At 50.6% G+C, this 16,864-nt stretch overlaps 1 protein-coding gene across 3 annotated transcripts in view; it reads left to right on the top strand.

Moving 5' to 3' along the window:
* CYTH1 (cytohesin 1) overlaps positions 1 to 16,341 on the top strand; it is a 110,890-nt gene extending 94,549 nt beyond the window's left edge. For 2 of the 3 annotated variants that reach the window (XM_049861536.1, XM_049861537.1), the window contains exons 8-13: positions 952 to 1,100; positions 1,540 to 1,652; positions 7,038 to 7,116; positions 9,225 to 9,296; positions 9,935 to 10,089; positions 14,238 to 16,341. In XM_049861536.1, the coding sequence (XP_049717493.1) occupies positions 952 to 1,100; positions 1,540 to 1,652; positions 7,038 to 7,116; positions 9,225 to 9,296; positions 9,935 to 10,089; positions 14,238 to 14,316 (647 nt within the window). In that variant the 3' untranslated portion in view covers positions 14,317 to 16,341. The remainder of the gene's footprint in view (positions 1 to 951; positions 1,101 to 1,539; positions 1,653 to 7,037; positions 7,117 to 9,224; positions 9,297 to 9,934; positions 10,090 to 14,237) is intronic. The other variant, XM_049861535.1, reaches the window with a different exon arrangement.
* The last annotated feature ends 523 nt before the right edge of the window (positions 16,342 to 16,864 follow it).

Genomic DNA, 16,864 nt, shown 5'->3' with positions numbered 1-16,864 from the left:
GAGAAAATGCTAGTAAGATGAGCAAAAGTGGAGTCAAAACGATGTATCTATTCTGCTTTCCATTCTGCTGCAGTGTGTGTCTGCCAGATTATACTCAGGTATTGGATTCATGTAGACAAAAGGAAGCAAAATGAGTTACTGCTTGGTGGTGGGACGATAGGTAATCTGTATTTTCTTTCTGTAAACTGCCGTTTTCAGATTTTCTGCAGCGTATACCCGCTTCTACAATCTGAAAGAGCACACGTCTCTTAGTACAGTGAAGGTTCCTCACCCTCAGGGCCCCCCTGAGCCCCGGAAGCTATCCATAGTGCCCCATGAGGAGATGGCTGTCTTCAGGGAATTAGACGTTTTGGATTAAATTCATGGTTTAATAATTATTTTTGTAGCTACCAAAGTTATACATGACTACATTTTTGTTGTTAAAAAAATTTAGTAAAACGTGAAATTCCTGTCATGCTCTCCCACAGTTCTCCTGCTCTTACTCCGACGTTGAGTGTTGGGAGTTTGGACGCGTCCTCCGAGGGCGTGGTGTGCATTCACGTAGACACATATGTCCATACACCTCTTGCCGTTGAGTCACTTCTGACTCCTAGCGACTCTATGGGACAGAGTAGAACTGCCCCGTAGGGTTTCCAAGGAGCGGCCGATGAATTCAAACTGCAGACCTTTGGTTAGCAGCTGAACTCTTAATCACTGTGCCACCAGGGCTGCTTATACATATACATATGGGTCCTTTTGAAAGAGAAGGACATATTGTTTGTCCTCTTTCGTGCCTTCTCTTTTCAGTTAATAGTGCACCCTAGAGCATACCAAGACCAGTGGTCTCTGCTCTTCTTTTGAGAGCGTGGCTTTTTACTCGTGGTTTCACTGGGCGTTTCTTGTTCTTTTGGGTGGAATGTTCCTGACTGCCTTGCATACAATGGCTCCCCTTTGCTCTTCTCTTGACTTTAGACACTTGTTACGTCCTCTCCTTTGCCATCATCATGTTGAACACCAGCCTGCATAACCCCAACGTCAAAGACAAGCCCACCGTGGAGAGGTTCATCGCCATGAACCGAGGCATCAACGATGGGGGGGACCTGCCTGAGGAGCTCCTGCGGGTGAGCCCAGCGCAGCAGCACCTGCCCACTGGCTTGCTGTCACAGTCCTGGGACCAGGGTTGCGTTTAGGAGGGAGAAGGCATAGGGGTATCACGAGCCTACTCTTCTAATGATGTGAATGTCGTTAAGAAATTGGTACTGAGGCCCAGCTGAGGAGTCAGGAAGGGGAAAGTGGTTTATAAATCTGAAACGAAAAGCTTGAGGAGAAGTCTGGCTGCTTTCTCTTCCTTCTTAATTGCCCAGTAGACATCTCATTTATGTTGTCGTTGGACTGTGAGCTGCGGGACCAGGGACTGCCACACTCTTCTGCCGTCAGTGCCCAGCGGAGTCGTGGCACCCTGCAGGCACATGTGGAAGCTTGTTGAATGAGTGAAGAGAAAGGGGAGGAAGGAAAGATGTTTCTGGAATCAGAGACATGCCTTGTCATCTTTTATCCCAGAATCTGTATGAGAGCATAAAAAACGAACCCTTTAAGATCCCAGAAGATGATGGGAATGACCTCACTCATACTTTCTTCAATCCAGACCGAGAAGGCTGGCTGTTGAAACTCGGTGAGTGACACCCTCCGGATTAGGGCTCCCATAGGAGGAACTCAGAAAGAAAGGCTGTGTGTGCGTCTGGGACGATGGGATGGGTGATGGGGTTGCTGTGGAGAGCCTGGTAGGAGTTCTGTTAGAGCAAAAACCCTCTCCAGAAAGGAGGTGAAGCGCATAGCCAGCACCCTGGGTGACATGCGGAGACTCCTGGGGACAGGCTGCCCTCAGCTGTCCATGTTGCCCGTGTGTATTTGTGTCCACGTTTCCACTTGAGTTTATTGACCAGGTGTTGTTTGGAGGCAGTCCTGTAGGACCTGGCCCTTTCCACTTTCCCAGCCTCTGGGCCGCTGGGAGGGTGACAGCTATGTCCATCTCTCTACTTGCCATCACATAGATTGTAGCTGGTGCTCCTGCGCCCCCCCACCCCCTTCCCACCCCAGTGCATCATCACCGTGCATCCGCTCCCCAGGCAGCGTGCATGGCAAGCCTAGAGCCCCGGCTGCAGCTCCACCCACGGCACTCTTCCTCATCCTGGGCAGTAGCCTCCCTCCTTTCCAACCCGAATCAGCCACATTAATGATGTTGTTCATTCAGAAAAACAAGATGAGTTTCTCTGCCCTCTGCTGAGACCTGTGCTCTTGCCTCGCAACGAGGGTGATGGAGAGACCCACAGGGAAACAAATCAGTAGGGTCTTCACAGGCATTCCCCGTCCTTAGGTGGTGATGTTGTTACTGTTTCAGAACACAGAGAGAGCCCTCGACTCCGATGTCGTTTTCGGCCACTAAGAGAGTACCTTGTTTTCCTCTGCCTTGGCCTGTGAGCGGATCCCCACAAGATCAAGAGGGTTGAGTTAGAATGGTCCTGCTCTACCATCTTGGTTCCTCCTCCCAGTGAGAGCAGGGTCTTTACTCGGCCGTCGCTGGAGCGTTGGGAAGCGCTAAAATGCAATCTTTGAATTCTTACTAGTTCAGATAATAATAGGGTTTATGCTTCTTAAAAGGCCTGTCCCGGGTCCTGTGTTTATATGTAGTGACTTGATTTATGAAATCCCCATGGAGCACCACTTCACTGATGGGAGGCTTAAATGTCCCTGGAATCAGCCAGCATTTCATTTTTAAGCCAGTAGAGCCTTTGAACTTACAGCTCTAAAATGACTGACCCCATGGGCGCCCAGCCTGCTGTGCGTCCTCACTGGCAAGCAGATGGCGTTAAAAGGAAACCTACTGGAAATTCTAGAAGTGCATCCAAGCTTGGATTTGCTTCCCCCTCTGGTGAAATTTGTTTAAATGTAATGCTGAGTGTTACCTTTGGCAGCCCAGATACTAAAATTAGAGCACACAGAGATTGTCTTCGTCTCTGCACCAGGATGGCATGCAGATTCATGAGGCATTCCATATTTCTAAAATGAAAAAAACTAAACTAAATGGGGGGCTAGTTTTTAGGTCACTGCATTCCTTTTGTAAAACCGCACCAGGCCCTTCTGAACTCTCAGAATTGTTGTGCTCATGTTAGCACCCTTAGCATCATCCCTTTGTCCTTACGTGCCCAGGAGGTGGGTGGCCAGCCTTCTGTGGTTGTGTGTAGATGTCTGTGTGTGCAGATATCCGTGAGAGTCCGTACCCTTGTGTGTACACACATGTACATACATGTCCATGGCTGTATGTGTGTGTGTGTTCTCACGCACACTTAAAAAGCGATTAAAAAAAAAATCAAACTTGTTGCCATCGAGTCAATTCCGACTCACAGCGACCCTAAAGGACGGAGTAGAACCGCCCCACAGAGCTTCCAAGGAGCGTCTGGTGGATTTTAACAGCTGACCTTTTGGTTGGCAGCTGTAGCTCTTAACCACGAGGCCACCAGAGTTTCCTAAAAACCAAAGTGATAGTCATCTGAAAGGACATGTAATTTTCCCTGGAGTGATCTTCACTCTCTTCACTCTGGGCTCTGGATATGTGAATAAATATTAGCTTTGTAAGAAAAATTTACGGCATCTGGGGGTGAGATTTTCAGTAGATGCCTCAAGTCTTGCCTCCGCCAGACAGGCCCAGCCCATGGGACCCCACTCTTGCACGGCCGGCCCCTGCGTGTTTCCACGCTCAGCACCTGCCTCAGGCAGACATGAATGTGACTGATACGTGTACTGTGAGACTAAGGAGCCTGGTTTAATTTCTTTGTTTTAATTTTCTTTTCTCCCTCATTTGTATGTTTCCATGGTTTTGGCTCTCCTTTTCCTTGCCCCAAACTCCAGGAGGTATGTAATCCCCTTGACCTGCTCGCTTGCTCTGCCCAGGCCACTGTAATCGCTGCAGTGTTTTCTAATTTTGTTATTTTTGGTTATTTTGTTTTTTAATTGCTGGTGGTAGTAGTAATTGCTGCTTCTAACTTACCGTACAGTCCCTAGGGAACTGGCCAGGATCAGGGGTTTGGAGCAATTGCCATGATTTACCGTTTAGCAGTAGGACCTAGTGCTTCAGATAGCCAAGTACCAAGGTGTCGGATAATTTAACTTTATGGAATGTGATGCAGCAAAGTGAGAAAATACAGTAAGAGCGGGTTTGTAAAAGCAGAGAAAGTTTTTACTGAATTTTCTGTTGGAGTTATTGGCCAGGCATATACTGTCTCTGTTGGATCACATCGACATCAGCCTGATGTGAAGGCAGTTCTAAGTGAGGACGAGGAGGGGAAAAGGAATCAGATGTCCCAAAGCCTCGTGCTCCTGACATACCATGATCAGACAGCAAAGTCAGAAAAGAAATTACATTTGCCTTTGCAGGAAATGGAGATGATGTTTGCTAGACTCACAGTAGTGCCAAGTAAAGTTTACAAACAAACAAAAACCCTCAAGTCCCTTAACATAATTTCCTGGGCATTCGGAGGGAGGGCATGACAGCCTTGGTTCTCTTTTTATGCTTTGTTTTGTTTTTCTCCCTCCGCTTTGTCAAAGAGTCATTGTTAAAAACACAAAATTAGCCTCTTAGTAGTCACGTTGTTGGTAGCTACACTGCACTGGCTGATTTTCAGGAAACAGGCTTTGCCCAGCCCAGGAGCTTCTCAGGTTTCTGCTTGAGCATTCCTTGAGCAGAGCTAACCTTGAGAAGAACAGCCCCACGCCCTGGCATTTATTAAGATGTTTTGAGGGCTTGTTCCAAACCGCAGGGGAGATGCACCCTGGGCTCTCTCTGAGCGTGAGGGAGGGCTGAGCAGCCATGGGGTGTCCTGTGAGTTCCACAGGGACTGTCCTAGGTGCGCGCATTGAACCTGTCTGCTTCTTCATGTCTGTTTTCTTTCAACACGGAATGTTCCCTGGGGACCGCAGTGATGCCCCATGGCAGAGGTCTCTGCAAAGCAGCAGGGTGCCCCGGGGACATAACCACCTTTTGTCATCAGGAAATGTCCCCAGCTTTGCTCTTTCCCTCAGAGTCCCTCCCATCTTACTCCATTGACCCCTGACACCTCTCCCCATATTCTCCTAAGCCTTCAGTGTCCAGGTTGTGGCCTGTGACGGGGGTGCTCGGGAGGCCAGCGTGGGTTGGCATTTTGTTGTGTACTGAGCCCAAGAAACTACCAACCCAAGTTCTCAGCCCTCCGAAAGGGGGACAGGCTCCATTTTCATAGCAAATGGGCTCTAGTTGTAAATATTTCCCTTGTCTCCTTCCTCCTCCTCCTTTATTTTAATTCTACCCAGCCATCCCTGTTTTCCACATGCATGCCCTCTTGTCCATCTGCAGTTTGTTCTTAGTTTCATGCCCCCTGACCTTTAGGGAACAGAGGCGCGTGCTCACAGAAAAGTCAGAAGTCGCTGCGAGGAAGCGAGTCTTCCTCTGCTTGGTGTCAGTCCAGGCTGGATGGTGGGCGGGGGCCTGGACTGGCTCATGGCCCACTCCGCTTCCTAACCTGGGTCCGTGCCATCTAAAACCTGGACAGCTAAGGGCCAATCACTCCACCTCCTTAGAGCTCAGCCACCTGAGCAGAGCTGTAAGATGGGCCTTCCACCTGTCTGCCAGGGCTCTGCTCTGGCTCTGTTTCCATGATGTTATGTACATGACCCCACCAACCCTACCCCTTCCAGTTCTCTCTGGTGTAAGCGTATGGGCGTGCCCTGGCAGTTGGGAATTTTTCCTTTGACACTGCCCTACTTTTTGTGCGGCTATTTGTGGTGAGGGGCAAGAGAGGAAGATATATCTGGTGTCACACGAGACATTGGCCGCTAGGTTTCCTTGCTCTTCTGAAGATTGGAGAAGCGATGTTCTCTTTAAGTCAGGACTTACCAAAAAAGCCCGTGCCATCCAGGGAAGTAAGGAGTGTTTATGAAATGCTGAGCGCACCTTAACGAGTGCACACCTCAGGGATGGTGTTCGTATGGCTCATGTTCCGAAAGGTCCCCTTGACCCAATGTAAGCGGAGGAGGAGATGTGTGGTTGGTGTCGTGTTTTGAGAGCAGGGTACAGCTCCTTTTCCTTTCTTAGCATTTGCCTCAGCACCATTTCCTCACCCCCAAGCTTTTTACTGAGAAATATTAGCAAAAAAAAAAAAAAAATTTTTTTTTTTTTTTTTTTTAATTAGCAAGGGTTCGGGACACCGTCCCCGACTCACGGCCTCTACCGCCTGTGCTCCTGTGTCCCACAGCCCCTTGTCTAGCTATTTTTGTCATAAGCTTCAAGTGACAGGTCCAGAACTGAGCAAGCTCCTGCAGGTGGCCTCGCCTTAAAAGTTGGTTCTACCCCAATAAAAGAATTGTGCTTTGATTTTCATCCAGAACCCTAGGGGAGTCCTATTTTCAGAACACTGGCCCTGAAGCCTGAAAGCCCTTGTAGAAATTCGCTCCAATCAGGAAGGGGGCAGAGGATAAAGCCACAGGAGCTTGAGTTCCCCGTTCCAGGAATACTGTGGATTTGCCTGTGAAGGGATTAAGACGGCTTGCTTCCCGTCTCCTCCTTCCCACCACCTTCTGCTCAGACACGGCTCCTTAAAGGCTGGGGCTGGTTGCTGATTAGCAGCAACCTCCCTGGACTGGAGGTTGGCGTTGCCCCCCTTTCTCTGTTGTTTGCCAGTTTCCACCACACAGGTAGGCCTTTCGCTGCCGCTTCTCCTGCCCACGTCCAGTTCGCATTGTGTGTCGTCATTGCCCCTGGGTTTCTCCCAGACCCAGGCGCCCATCCTGCGTCTGACTCCATTTCCAGGTGTCGCTAGATCGCTTGCTCTGCTTGTACCGAGACTTTCACTTCATAAAGATGCTTCTGTCTTGGCTCTGTGTCTTGTTCTTGACACCCGTTTGCCATGGCCCCTGTGTCCCCTCGGTGCCCTGCCCCCCTCACCGCCCTAAAGAAGAGTGCTTTGTGTGTTGTGGACCCGCTCTGGGCCTGGTGTCTCTTGTCCAATGTGCCTCTCTGCTTGCTCTGCAGGTGGCAGGGTGAAGACGTGGAAGCGACGCTGGTTCATTCTGACGGACAACTGCCTGTACTATTTCGAGTACACAACGGTGAGCACCAGCTGTCGCTCACAGGGCTGGTGTCGTACAAGGAGGCAGTGGGGACAGTCCCCTTTTCCCCTTTGTCCTTCTGTCTCTTTGTGGGGACAGGGGAGAATTTAAGCAGAGCGGAAGAACTAAGACAGACCTCAGAATCAGGCACCCTAAAGATGCAGCTGACCCTGCAGAAGGAGCTTCGGCCCAGAGGCAGCACCCCGTTCTAGATGAGGACAGACTCCAGGCGGGGGAGATGGTACCAAGAACAGCACTTTGGAGCTGGGCCAGGAAGTGAACTCGGGTCATTGCCAAGAAAGAGCCTGTGGCCTATTGAAAGGGAGATGGAATTAACAGTGATTTGGGGAATTCAGATTTCCTGGAGTAGCAGAAATGCGGAACATGTGGTTCAGAAGAAACAGCCAAGGAGGGGATAGGTGATGAAGGAAGAGTGGGTGGAGCGAAACGGGGAAAGCTCATGTCTTTATAGACACAGTGGGAGGAGAGGTGGGGAGTCGCTCCCAGAGTCCCTGGGACAAACTGGAAGGCAGAAAGGTGAGTTCAGACTTTAAACAAATGAGAACCAAAGCTATGTAACTGAAGAGTTATTACTTATTTATCAGTAAGCAAGTTAAAACTTCAAGGAATGGGACAGAAATAGCCAAAAATGTAATCACTCTTGCAGAGAAAAGGCTTGAGACAGTCACAGAGAGTACATCTGAAAAGGAGAAATATTAAAAAAAACGAGAAAGAGAAAAGCAGCTTGCAGATCCGGAGAACAGATATAGATGACCCCAATACCAGAATAATTGGTACCTGTGAATTCAGAGGCCTGCTATGATATGTTATGAGATCATTTCCCTGAAAAGGAGAGAAATACCTGGATCTGCAAAGTCACAAGAGTCTACTGTATTTCAGGGAAGTTTTAGGAAGCCTGGCACCAAGGCTTAGCCCAGGTAAACAATTGAACTTAGAGCCAAGTCTTCAGGCATTCAGCTGGAAAAAGAAAATCATCTGCAGTGGCTTTCAGTGCCAAAAAATAGTGGCTCTAGGTCTGCACTTCCAAAGGAAAGAAGGTGTGATCGAGAACCCTTATCCACCCACCTGGCCCTTGAAGTAAAACCCACCAAACGGCCTTATCAAACATGAGAAAACACATGAAAGGCAGCCCTGTGTGTCCTTCTTGGAAAAGCTGCCCAGCAGCAAAGCCCAGCCAGTGAGAGAAAGTCTCAAAAGATAGACCTCAGGATGTAAAGACCGGTGGTGAGCGCTGATTTCACTTAAGTGTGGAGCTGATCGTGTGAAATGGCTGGGAAGTGCGGCTGCGGGACAGACCAGGAATGCTCTAAGCGCTGGCAATGCAGAAATGAAAACCAGTAGTAATTAGGAGGCCTGAAGGATGGAGGCCAACCTCGGGCAGGTGGAACTGGGCAGGTGGAATGGGAGTCTCGCTGAGGGGAGACTCTGGAGGTCCTAGAGGAGGACCACTTGGCTGGTGGGGTGGCAGGTTGTCCAGCTCTGCTCTGGACATGTGTTTAGGGGCTATTTTAGACCTAGGAGGAATTGTCAGGAAAGAAATGTCTCCTTGAGCATTGCCCAGTCCGGCTGGGGGATGATCGGGCAGCAGCTAACACGGAGGTAGTGAGAGCCGCCACAGAATACAGACAAGGATGCCTATTGTGAGGCTGGGAAAGGCTTTCTGGAGCTGTCAACACCAGAACTGAGGCTTAAAAGCTGCGGAGAGCCAGACACAGAGGCAAGACCATGTTGTAAGTGAAAGGAGTAGCCGCCCTGGGCCACTGTGGACGCAGTCTTCCCAGGCGTCTGCTGAATCTTCTGAGCTTTCCACTACAAAGGGCAGTTGATTATAGGGGTTCCTGTGTGCTAGAGCTGATTGACAATCCCCGTGGCTTTCTTGGCCCCCCTTCTTGTTGTAGAGCAGGGTGTGTGGTGTGGGCACTGGAGCTGGTCTGTGAGTGTAAGCTGTGTGAAGGCAGGACATCTCCAGTGAGTCGCCAGTGAGCAATATCACAGTGTGTGTGTCCTCAGACTGAGTGGTGATGCCCCACTCTCCTGTCTTCTGTGGGATAAGCAGTGATATCGTCCTCTCTTCCTCTCTCCTGTAGGATAAGGAGCCCCGGGGGATCATCCCTTTGGAGAACCTGAGTATCCGGGAGGTGGAGGACTCCAAAAAACCAGTGAGTGTTTGTGGTGAGAAGAAAAGGGATGGGCGTAGCAGTTCCCTGAAAAAGAGTAAAATTGCAAACGTTCAGTTGGAAAAACTGCTGTGAAGTACTGTTATGATTTAATTTAGCCTTTTTCTGGTTATCTTTACTGTTCTTCCCCAGCCAAGCCAAAGAAGAGACTCTAAAACTTCTTCTTCTGCCGGCCGCTTTATCGTTTAGTGATCAGTGTCAGAGAGGTACTGATACTGCCCCTCTTAAGACGACATCAACAGCAGCACGTGTGTTTGGGGTTGGGCTCCTTGTTCCATAACCTTGGGACTCCTGATGAAGTATTTCCCCTTGGTTTTGGAATATTATGACTTTGTTGGCTTGGCTTTAAGAAACCTAAAGTAACATTTGGCTGTCTCCATATTTTCTGTATATTAGGAGTGGAGCTGACATATAGTTAGCTAACACCTTTGTCAGTAAGGCCTGTTTAGCTACAGTTGGCTTTCGGCAGAACCCACCTTCCAGGCTCGTCTTTTCCAAGGGACATCTCTACGGCCCCTTTAGGAAGAACAGAATAGCCTTTGGGGAAATAATGAACACTTTGCGAGTCAGCAGCTTTCTACGACTTCTCAGTTATTTGCTCCTTCTCTCTTGACTCTCAGAACTGCTTCGAGCTTTATATCCCTGACAACAAAGACCAAGTGATCAAGGCCTGCAAGACGGAGGCTGACGGGCGCGTGGTGGAGGGGAACCACACGGTGTACCGCATCTCTGCACCCACGCCCGAGGAGAAGGAGGAGTGGATCAAGTGCATTAAGTATGTGGCCCCCAGAAATGGGAGACTGGCCTGACTGGCCTTTGACTCTCACCCCGAAAGTGTTGCTCCTTTCGGTGGTTACGGGTACCGTCGGTTCTTCTTCTGCACTCTGTGTCTTAAAGCTTCAGGGGATGGTTTGGTCGAGATTCCCTGATGACTTCTCAGGGGGCTCTGTGGGTTTTCAACCATTTCAGGGGTTCAGAGAGCACCTCAAACCCTCCCTTGTTTCCCAGGTGCACCTCATAGACCCGAGAGAACAGGTGAGCACGTTTACAGGCACCGGTGTTCACTGGACTGTCTCGTCTCACCTTAGGAAGCCAATCTCCTTCTCCAGGGGACCGCTCAGTGGAGGTGATCGTCATCATGGACACGGGGCTATCAGTGCTGTGTCCTGTGCTATAAGTGTTGATGGGGCTAAGGGGGTTGGCCAGGCAGGGCCCCCTTCTATCTTTAGAACCTTTTGGGAATGCCTCTTGTCTTGGTTATCTAGTGCTGCCATAACAAAAATACCACAAGTAGATGGTTTTAACAAAGAGAAATTTATTTTCTCACAGTCTAGTAGGTTACAAGTCCAAATTCAGGGCATCAGGTCCAGGGCAAGGCTTTCTCTCTCTGTTGGCTCTGGAGGAAGGTCCTTGTCCTCCATCTTCCCCTGGTCGAAGAGCTTCTCAGGCACAGGGACCCCATGTCCAAAGGACACGCTCTGCTCCTGGTGCTGCATTCTTAGTGGTGTGAGGTCCCCAGCTCTCTGCTAGCTTCCTTTTCCTTTTACGTCTTGAGAGAGAAAAGGTGGTTCAGGCCCCATCCCAGGGAAACTCCCTTTACATTGGATCAGGGAGGTGACCTGAGTAAGGGTGGTGTTACAATCCAACCCTAATCCTCTTTAGCATAAAATTACAATCACAAAATGGAGGACAACCACACAATACTGAGAATCATGGCCTAACCAAGTTGACACGTATTTATGGGGGGACACAACTCAATCCATGACACCTCTCAAAAGTGCATTCTTAGGGAAGGTGTCCTGGGCATGTCATCCCTGACCAGGGGCGCTCAGTGGGGGCGCTTCCATGGTTGGGATGCGCGTTTCGCATGGTGCTTTCAGGGGAGGAGGCCCTGATGGGCTGGAAAGAGCCGGGGCTGAGTCAGGAGCTTGGCAGCTGACGCAGTGTGGCGGGAAAATGAGAGCTCTGCCCCAGAGAGCCTGGTTCCTCCCAGATCTAAAGTCTGATTCTCTTACTCCTTGTGGTAGTTGCTTGGCGTGAGATGTCGGCCAGCCAGTAAGCCTGGAAACTTGGATGTGAGAGAACAATAAAGAGTGCGTTAAGAAGCCACGATCACATATTGGTGATTCACGTACTCCACCACTTGGATTCACTTATAGTTTCTACTTGGATTGTGTTGAGGGAAGGCCCTCTGCTTTAGTGTTGTGTGTGTGTCGCTTGGTGTGTGCTGGCCTCACCTTTGTGGCTGCGGCCGTCACCTCTGCCCTGGCTGCTTGGTGTGGTCCAGGGATGGCAGGATTGGCCTCGCCTGGGAGCTCTTAGAACTCAGCGCCCCTGACGTAGTGGAATCTGCATCTTAGCAAGCTCTCCAGGGATCGGAAAGGGCCGGAAGGTTTGAGGCGCCCGCTCTTTGACATCTTCCTTACTGCGGGCCTTTTCTTCTCCTTGGCCTTGGAGTTGTGACTGTGCCCTTCAGCTTGTGGGTGTTGGAGTCTGACACTGCGTGGCCCTTGTCACCGCTCTCACCTGTCCTCCTAAACCCCCAGATCTGTCTCCTGTAGATCAGTCAGCCTTCTCTCCATTTCTTTATTCCTCATGGAATTTGTTTTTTATATATGGTTTGGTTCGGTTCAAACCCCTGCTGAGAGTTTGCATTTCCACCCCAGATACACTGAGTCAGAATGTACAGTTTAACAAGATCTCCACGTGATTTTTATACATAAAGTCCTGGTTTGAAGTAAGGGATATGACTTTATTCCCTCAAATAAATAGCCAGTTAGCCCAACACTATTTTTTTATTAATCCTTTTTTGCCATCTGATTTGAAGTACTTTCTTTAGTTTACACACATGCTGACTTCTGTTGATCTGTTTGCCTCTGTACGAGCTCTGTGCTGTGTCAGCCACTGCAGCGTTCCCTCCGTGTGGTCATGCGTGTGTGCGCTCTGTGCTTTGTCAGCCACTGCAGCGTTCCCTCCGTGTGGTCATGCGTGTGTGCGCTCTGTGCTGTGTCAGCCACTGCAGCGTTCCCTCCGTGTGGTCATGCGTGTGTGAGCTCTGTGCTGTGTCATTCACTGCAGCGTTCCCTCCGTGTGGTCATGCGTGTGTGAGCTCTGTGCTGTCAGTCACTGCAGCGTTCTCTATGCATGGTCATGCATAGCCTCCCTTCCCCCATTATTCTTTCAGGAAAACCTAGCTGTACCTCGGTATTTTTTCTCTAATGTGGGTTATAACTTCACTAGTCAGAAAAATTAATCATTCTTTCAAATCACATCCATGATCTTGAACTCTTTAATTAACGTGAATGTAGGGCCCTCCCTATGGGGTTGCCCAGCTCCCGTGGCTCTGTTCCAGAACTGGCTTTGCCCCTGTGGCAGATGGGGACCCTCTGCTCAGACTCAGGGCTGTAAACTTGCAGACAGCGTTCTGCGTACTCTCCAGGCAAGGCCTCTAATCCTTACCACTCTACAAAGGGCAGGAATGTTGGGTTTATCATCCCTGTTTTGTGAACAAGGAAACTGAGGCATTGCGAGGTTAATGACACACGGTGGTGGTGCTGCTCTTCGAACCAAGCAGCCTGACTCAGGAACCTGTGTCCTCAGTGCCCTACAGCGCTGAATGTCAGCCGCCCTGGCTCTGGTATTTCTCCCTGGGAAAGCTGGAGACAACAAGAAAGCGTGAGGGCCTGCTGTGTGGGAGCCTCTTTGCCAGTGCTTCGGGGACAGTTTGGAAAAGGCCAGGTGCAGGAGCCCCCAGCAGCCCTAGTCTCCAGCACCCTGGCCCGTGGTTTCCAGGAGCATGGCACTCACTAGACCAGGCCTCTGTACAAATAGAATTGGCACTCCAGCAGTAATGGCAGCCTCTGGTTGAGAGCTATTTGCCGTGTGTTTTGTATATATTCTCTCTTTTCAGCCTCCCAAAAGCCCAGTGAGGAGCAGGAGTGTCTCATTTTAACGGGGGTGGGGGCAGGAGTTGGGAGGTAGCACAAGGGAAGTGCCAGAGCCCAGGTGTGAGTCTCTGTCTGCTTGTAAACTACCATTCTGTTTGCAAAACACTGCCTCTCACAAGGCACACAAGAGCATCATGCACACCTCTTCAGAGGCGTCCGAGACCCACCCAAGGGGCTTGGCCCACCCGAGGAGCAAAGGTGGATCCACCCTAGAACCCCGAAAATAAAGCCAGATTTTTGCTGGTTGAATTCCCTCAGTCCACCCTGAGTGGTCAGATATCTTCCTGGTGATGCCCCCTCAGGACTAGGGCTTCGAACCGATTCCTTCTGGTTTCTTCAGGTTCGAACCCCTCCTGAGAATTTGCATTTCTTGCAAGTTCCCAGGCGATGCTAATGCTGCTGGTTAGGGGCCAGTTCTGAAAACCATTAGTAGAGCAGTGGTTCTCAAAACTTGTTATACGTAAGGATCACCTGGGGATCTTGTTAGACTGTAGATTTTGATTCAGTGTATCTGGGGTGGAGCACAAAGCCTGCTCAGGCATTCCTAGTACTGTCGAGTTCTAGTCTTCCCCCAGGAACCATAGAGCCATTCTCTTATGAACCCCATCTTTGGTGAAAGGGTTCCTGGTCAGCCCAGAAGAGACCCCCAGTCCCTCCTCTCACTGGCCGTGAGCACAGTGCCAGCAGGCAGGGTAGGCTGTGTGCTACTCAGGAGCCAGCCACATACAGCACTGCTTCTCTGGAAATGGGAATTCAGCTGCAAACATCTGTACCGTCACTTGCTGAAAGTGGAAGAATCACAGATATGGAGCATGGGGCCAGCTGCTGCAGGCAGGCAGCTTCCCTCCTGCCCTCAGCCCTGCCCTGCTCTGCCCTGGTCAGGGAGGGGTGAGGACACCTAGGAGCCCCCCCGGCCCCTCTCTCTCTGACTGTGTCCTCATGTCTCTTCCGTTTTCTCTCCATTTGTGTGCTCCAGAGCGGCCATCAGCAGGGACCCGTTCTACGAGATGTTGGCAGCCCGCAAGAAGAAGGTTTCCATCACCAGAAGACACTGAGCAGCCCCGCCGGTGCACCGAGTCTGCTGGTGCGCCGAGTCTGCTGCTGCGCCGAGTCTGCGGGCGGCCAAGCAGGAGCAGCTCCATACTAGGCACTGCCCCAAGCCTAGAGACTAGCTTCAGCTTTTGCTATTTTTTTTAAGTGGGAGATGGGCAGGCTGTGATCCCTAGGGGAGAGGGTCCGGAAGCCTCTGGAAGCACGGCTTCTCCAGCCTTTGCTCTAAGAAGGGAGCTCCCGGCAGCCCAGCCTCCCGACGCCTCCCCACTGTGCAGGTCTGATAGCAAAGCCGGAGCTGACGGTTTACCTCTGGTTACTTCCTGTGAAGAAGCCTTCACCCAGCACCGTGAACGCATGTTTCCATGTGTTATTATATGCTAAGAAAAAGGTGGGACAGGAGAGAAGCCACATGCCATAAAGATATATTTTTGTTTTCAAGAAGAAAAAAGGTAACATAGAGCTATTCTGATGCGTCCTGCCCCATTGGCGTGGGCAGCTCCTTGGGAGAAGCAGCTGCTGAGGCACACTGGCCCGGCTCAGGGATGAGCAGGGCCTGCCTCCTGTGCCGCCACCCAGGGGCCACCCAGGCCTAGTCCTGGGTGCTTGCTCTGTGCCCGTGTGAGCTTGAGGGTGGACGGGGTAGAGGGAACAGTGGATGCAGCGAGGACCTAGGACCTGTCACGGAGTCAGAGCCCAGCGGTGGCCTCAGGGACTCGCATGGCTGTGTGGTCGCACCAGCCGAGGCAGTCCACTTCAAGTGCGTACAGAGCACTGAGGAGGGAAGAGAATCGTCTGGACACTGGAATCATTTGTCTCTTTCAGAATTCAAGTTCTTGTTGAGCTTTAAAATACAAAGTCAGCATCTTTGCTTGAGCTAATACCTAGTAACCAAAACTGTGAGGACGCGATCCCTGCGGAGGTCCTGGGATGGCCTGACTGTCTCATGTTTGGTTTTTCTCCCTCTCTTCCTACGACTCCAGTCCTCGTTTTAGAGGAGGAGTGGGTCTTACCAGATGGCCTGAGGGCTCAGCTTGTCCTGCCTCTAGGCTGGCCCTTGATCACACCCTGGCCCTGCATTTTGGGGTGGGCCGGCAGGGGGACTGGGCCTCAGTCTGCTGGGCAGGGCTGCAGGCAGTTTCTTGGAGAGAGGAGATTAATAAACAAATACTTGTTTCTTTCTTTTTTTTTTTTTTTTTAAAGAAACGTGTGTGAGTAGACCAGGCCCCTCCTAACCCCTGGTATGGGGGGCTGCGGGACTTGATGCTCTCGCCGTTTGTTCTCTCAGGGACTCTCGGGCGACTCCTGCCGCTCACTCCAGGCCGGCGTGCCACAGGCACAAGCGTGGGCTGACCAGGTCACCTCAGCTGCCGCCTCCAGCCACCCCTGCCCGGAGAGTGCAGAGGGCTCCCCACAAAGGAAGGTGGGCTGGGCAAGCCTCGCTGCAGGCTTCCCAGGCGGCAGGACCCAGATCCCCTGCCGTTCTTAGGGCCGGTCAGCATCTCTGGAAATAGCCTGTGCGGGGAGGAGTGGGGGGCAATCTGGGGTCCCCCTCTTAGCATGGGAGTCAAGAGTAGCTGGGCCCTATCTGGAGGGGCTTCAGGCATCTTTATTTGAAGGCCACGGAAGGGGGTCCAGGCTGGAAGCTGAACTTCCTGGGGAGGAGAACCAGGGCGGCACCCGTGACACCACTGTCACTGGAGTCCCTCCGGTTGGCTCCCGCCCTTCGGCCAAGTCCATTGCACTGGTTCTCACGGATACCGCCTGGACCGAGAGGCACCTGGATCAGTATTAGTCTATTTATCAGAGGTGTAAATAATCCATGTATAGTTTTTCTCCTCCTGGATTATTTTGTATTTGTTTAAAAAGAAAAGTTGTGTCAAAATATAAACTATAAAGACATGACTGAAAGCTGTCAACAGGGTTTTTAAAAAACTAGAATTATTATTTCAATTGTTTTCTGTTTTTTTTTGCTTTGTAAACTAGCGCCAAGGAACTGCAGCAAATAAACCCCACATCTGCCCGGGCCACCCTCCTTGTCTAGTGTGCTTTTTACCCGGGGCGGGCCTGCGAGGGAAGCCACGGTGCTGGCCAGCTGTGTTGTGTGAGCCACTTCTCCTCTTAGTTTCAGCAGTCACACCAGTGAGAAGTGTTGAGAAAGTTCTGTTTTTTATTAGGGAAGCAAAATGATAAAAGAAGATTAGCTCAGTCTCTTGCCCCACCCACTTTCCTAAAAGAAGAAACAAATATTAAGCACCTACTTTAAAGGAGGTGGCACGGTGGTTAAGCACTTGGCTGCTAACTGAAAGGTCAGCGGTCAAACTCACCAGAGGCTTAGCAGGAGAAAGACTTGGGGATCTGCTCCTATAAAGATTGCCACCTAGGAAGTCCTATGGGGCAGTTCTGCTCTGCCACATGGGATCACCATGAGTCGGAAGAGACTTGACGTCACCTAACAACAACAACTTTAAGATCAAGAAATGTGTCTTCCGTCAGTGTGATATATTTTCAACATTATTCCAGCTCCCAGATACGCCAGCATACTGCCTGGGC

The sequence above is a fragment of the Elephas maximus genome, chromosome 19 (assembly GCF_024166365.1).
Source record: "Elephas maximus indicus isolate mEleMax1 chromosome 19, mEleMax1 primary haplotype, whole genome shotgun sequence".
Lineage (NCBI taxonomy): Eukaryota > Metazoa > Chordata > Mammalia > Proboscidea > Elephantidae > Elephas > Elephas maximus.
The sequence above is the reverse complement of the archived record's forward strand: the minus strand, read 5'-3'. Positions and strand labels throughout refer to the sequence as shown.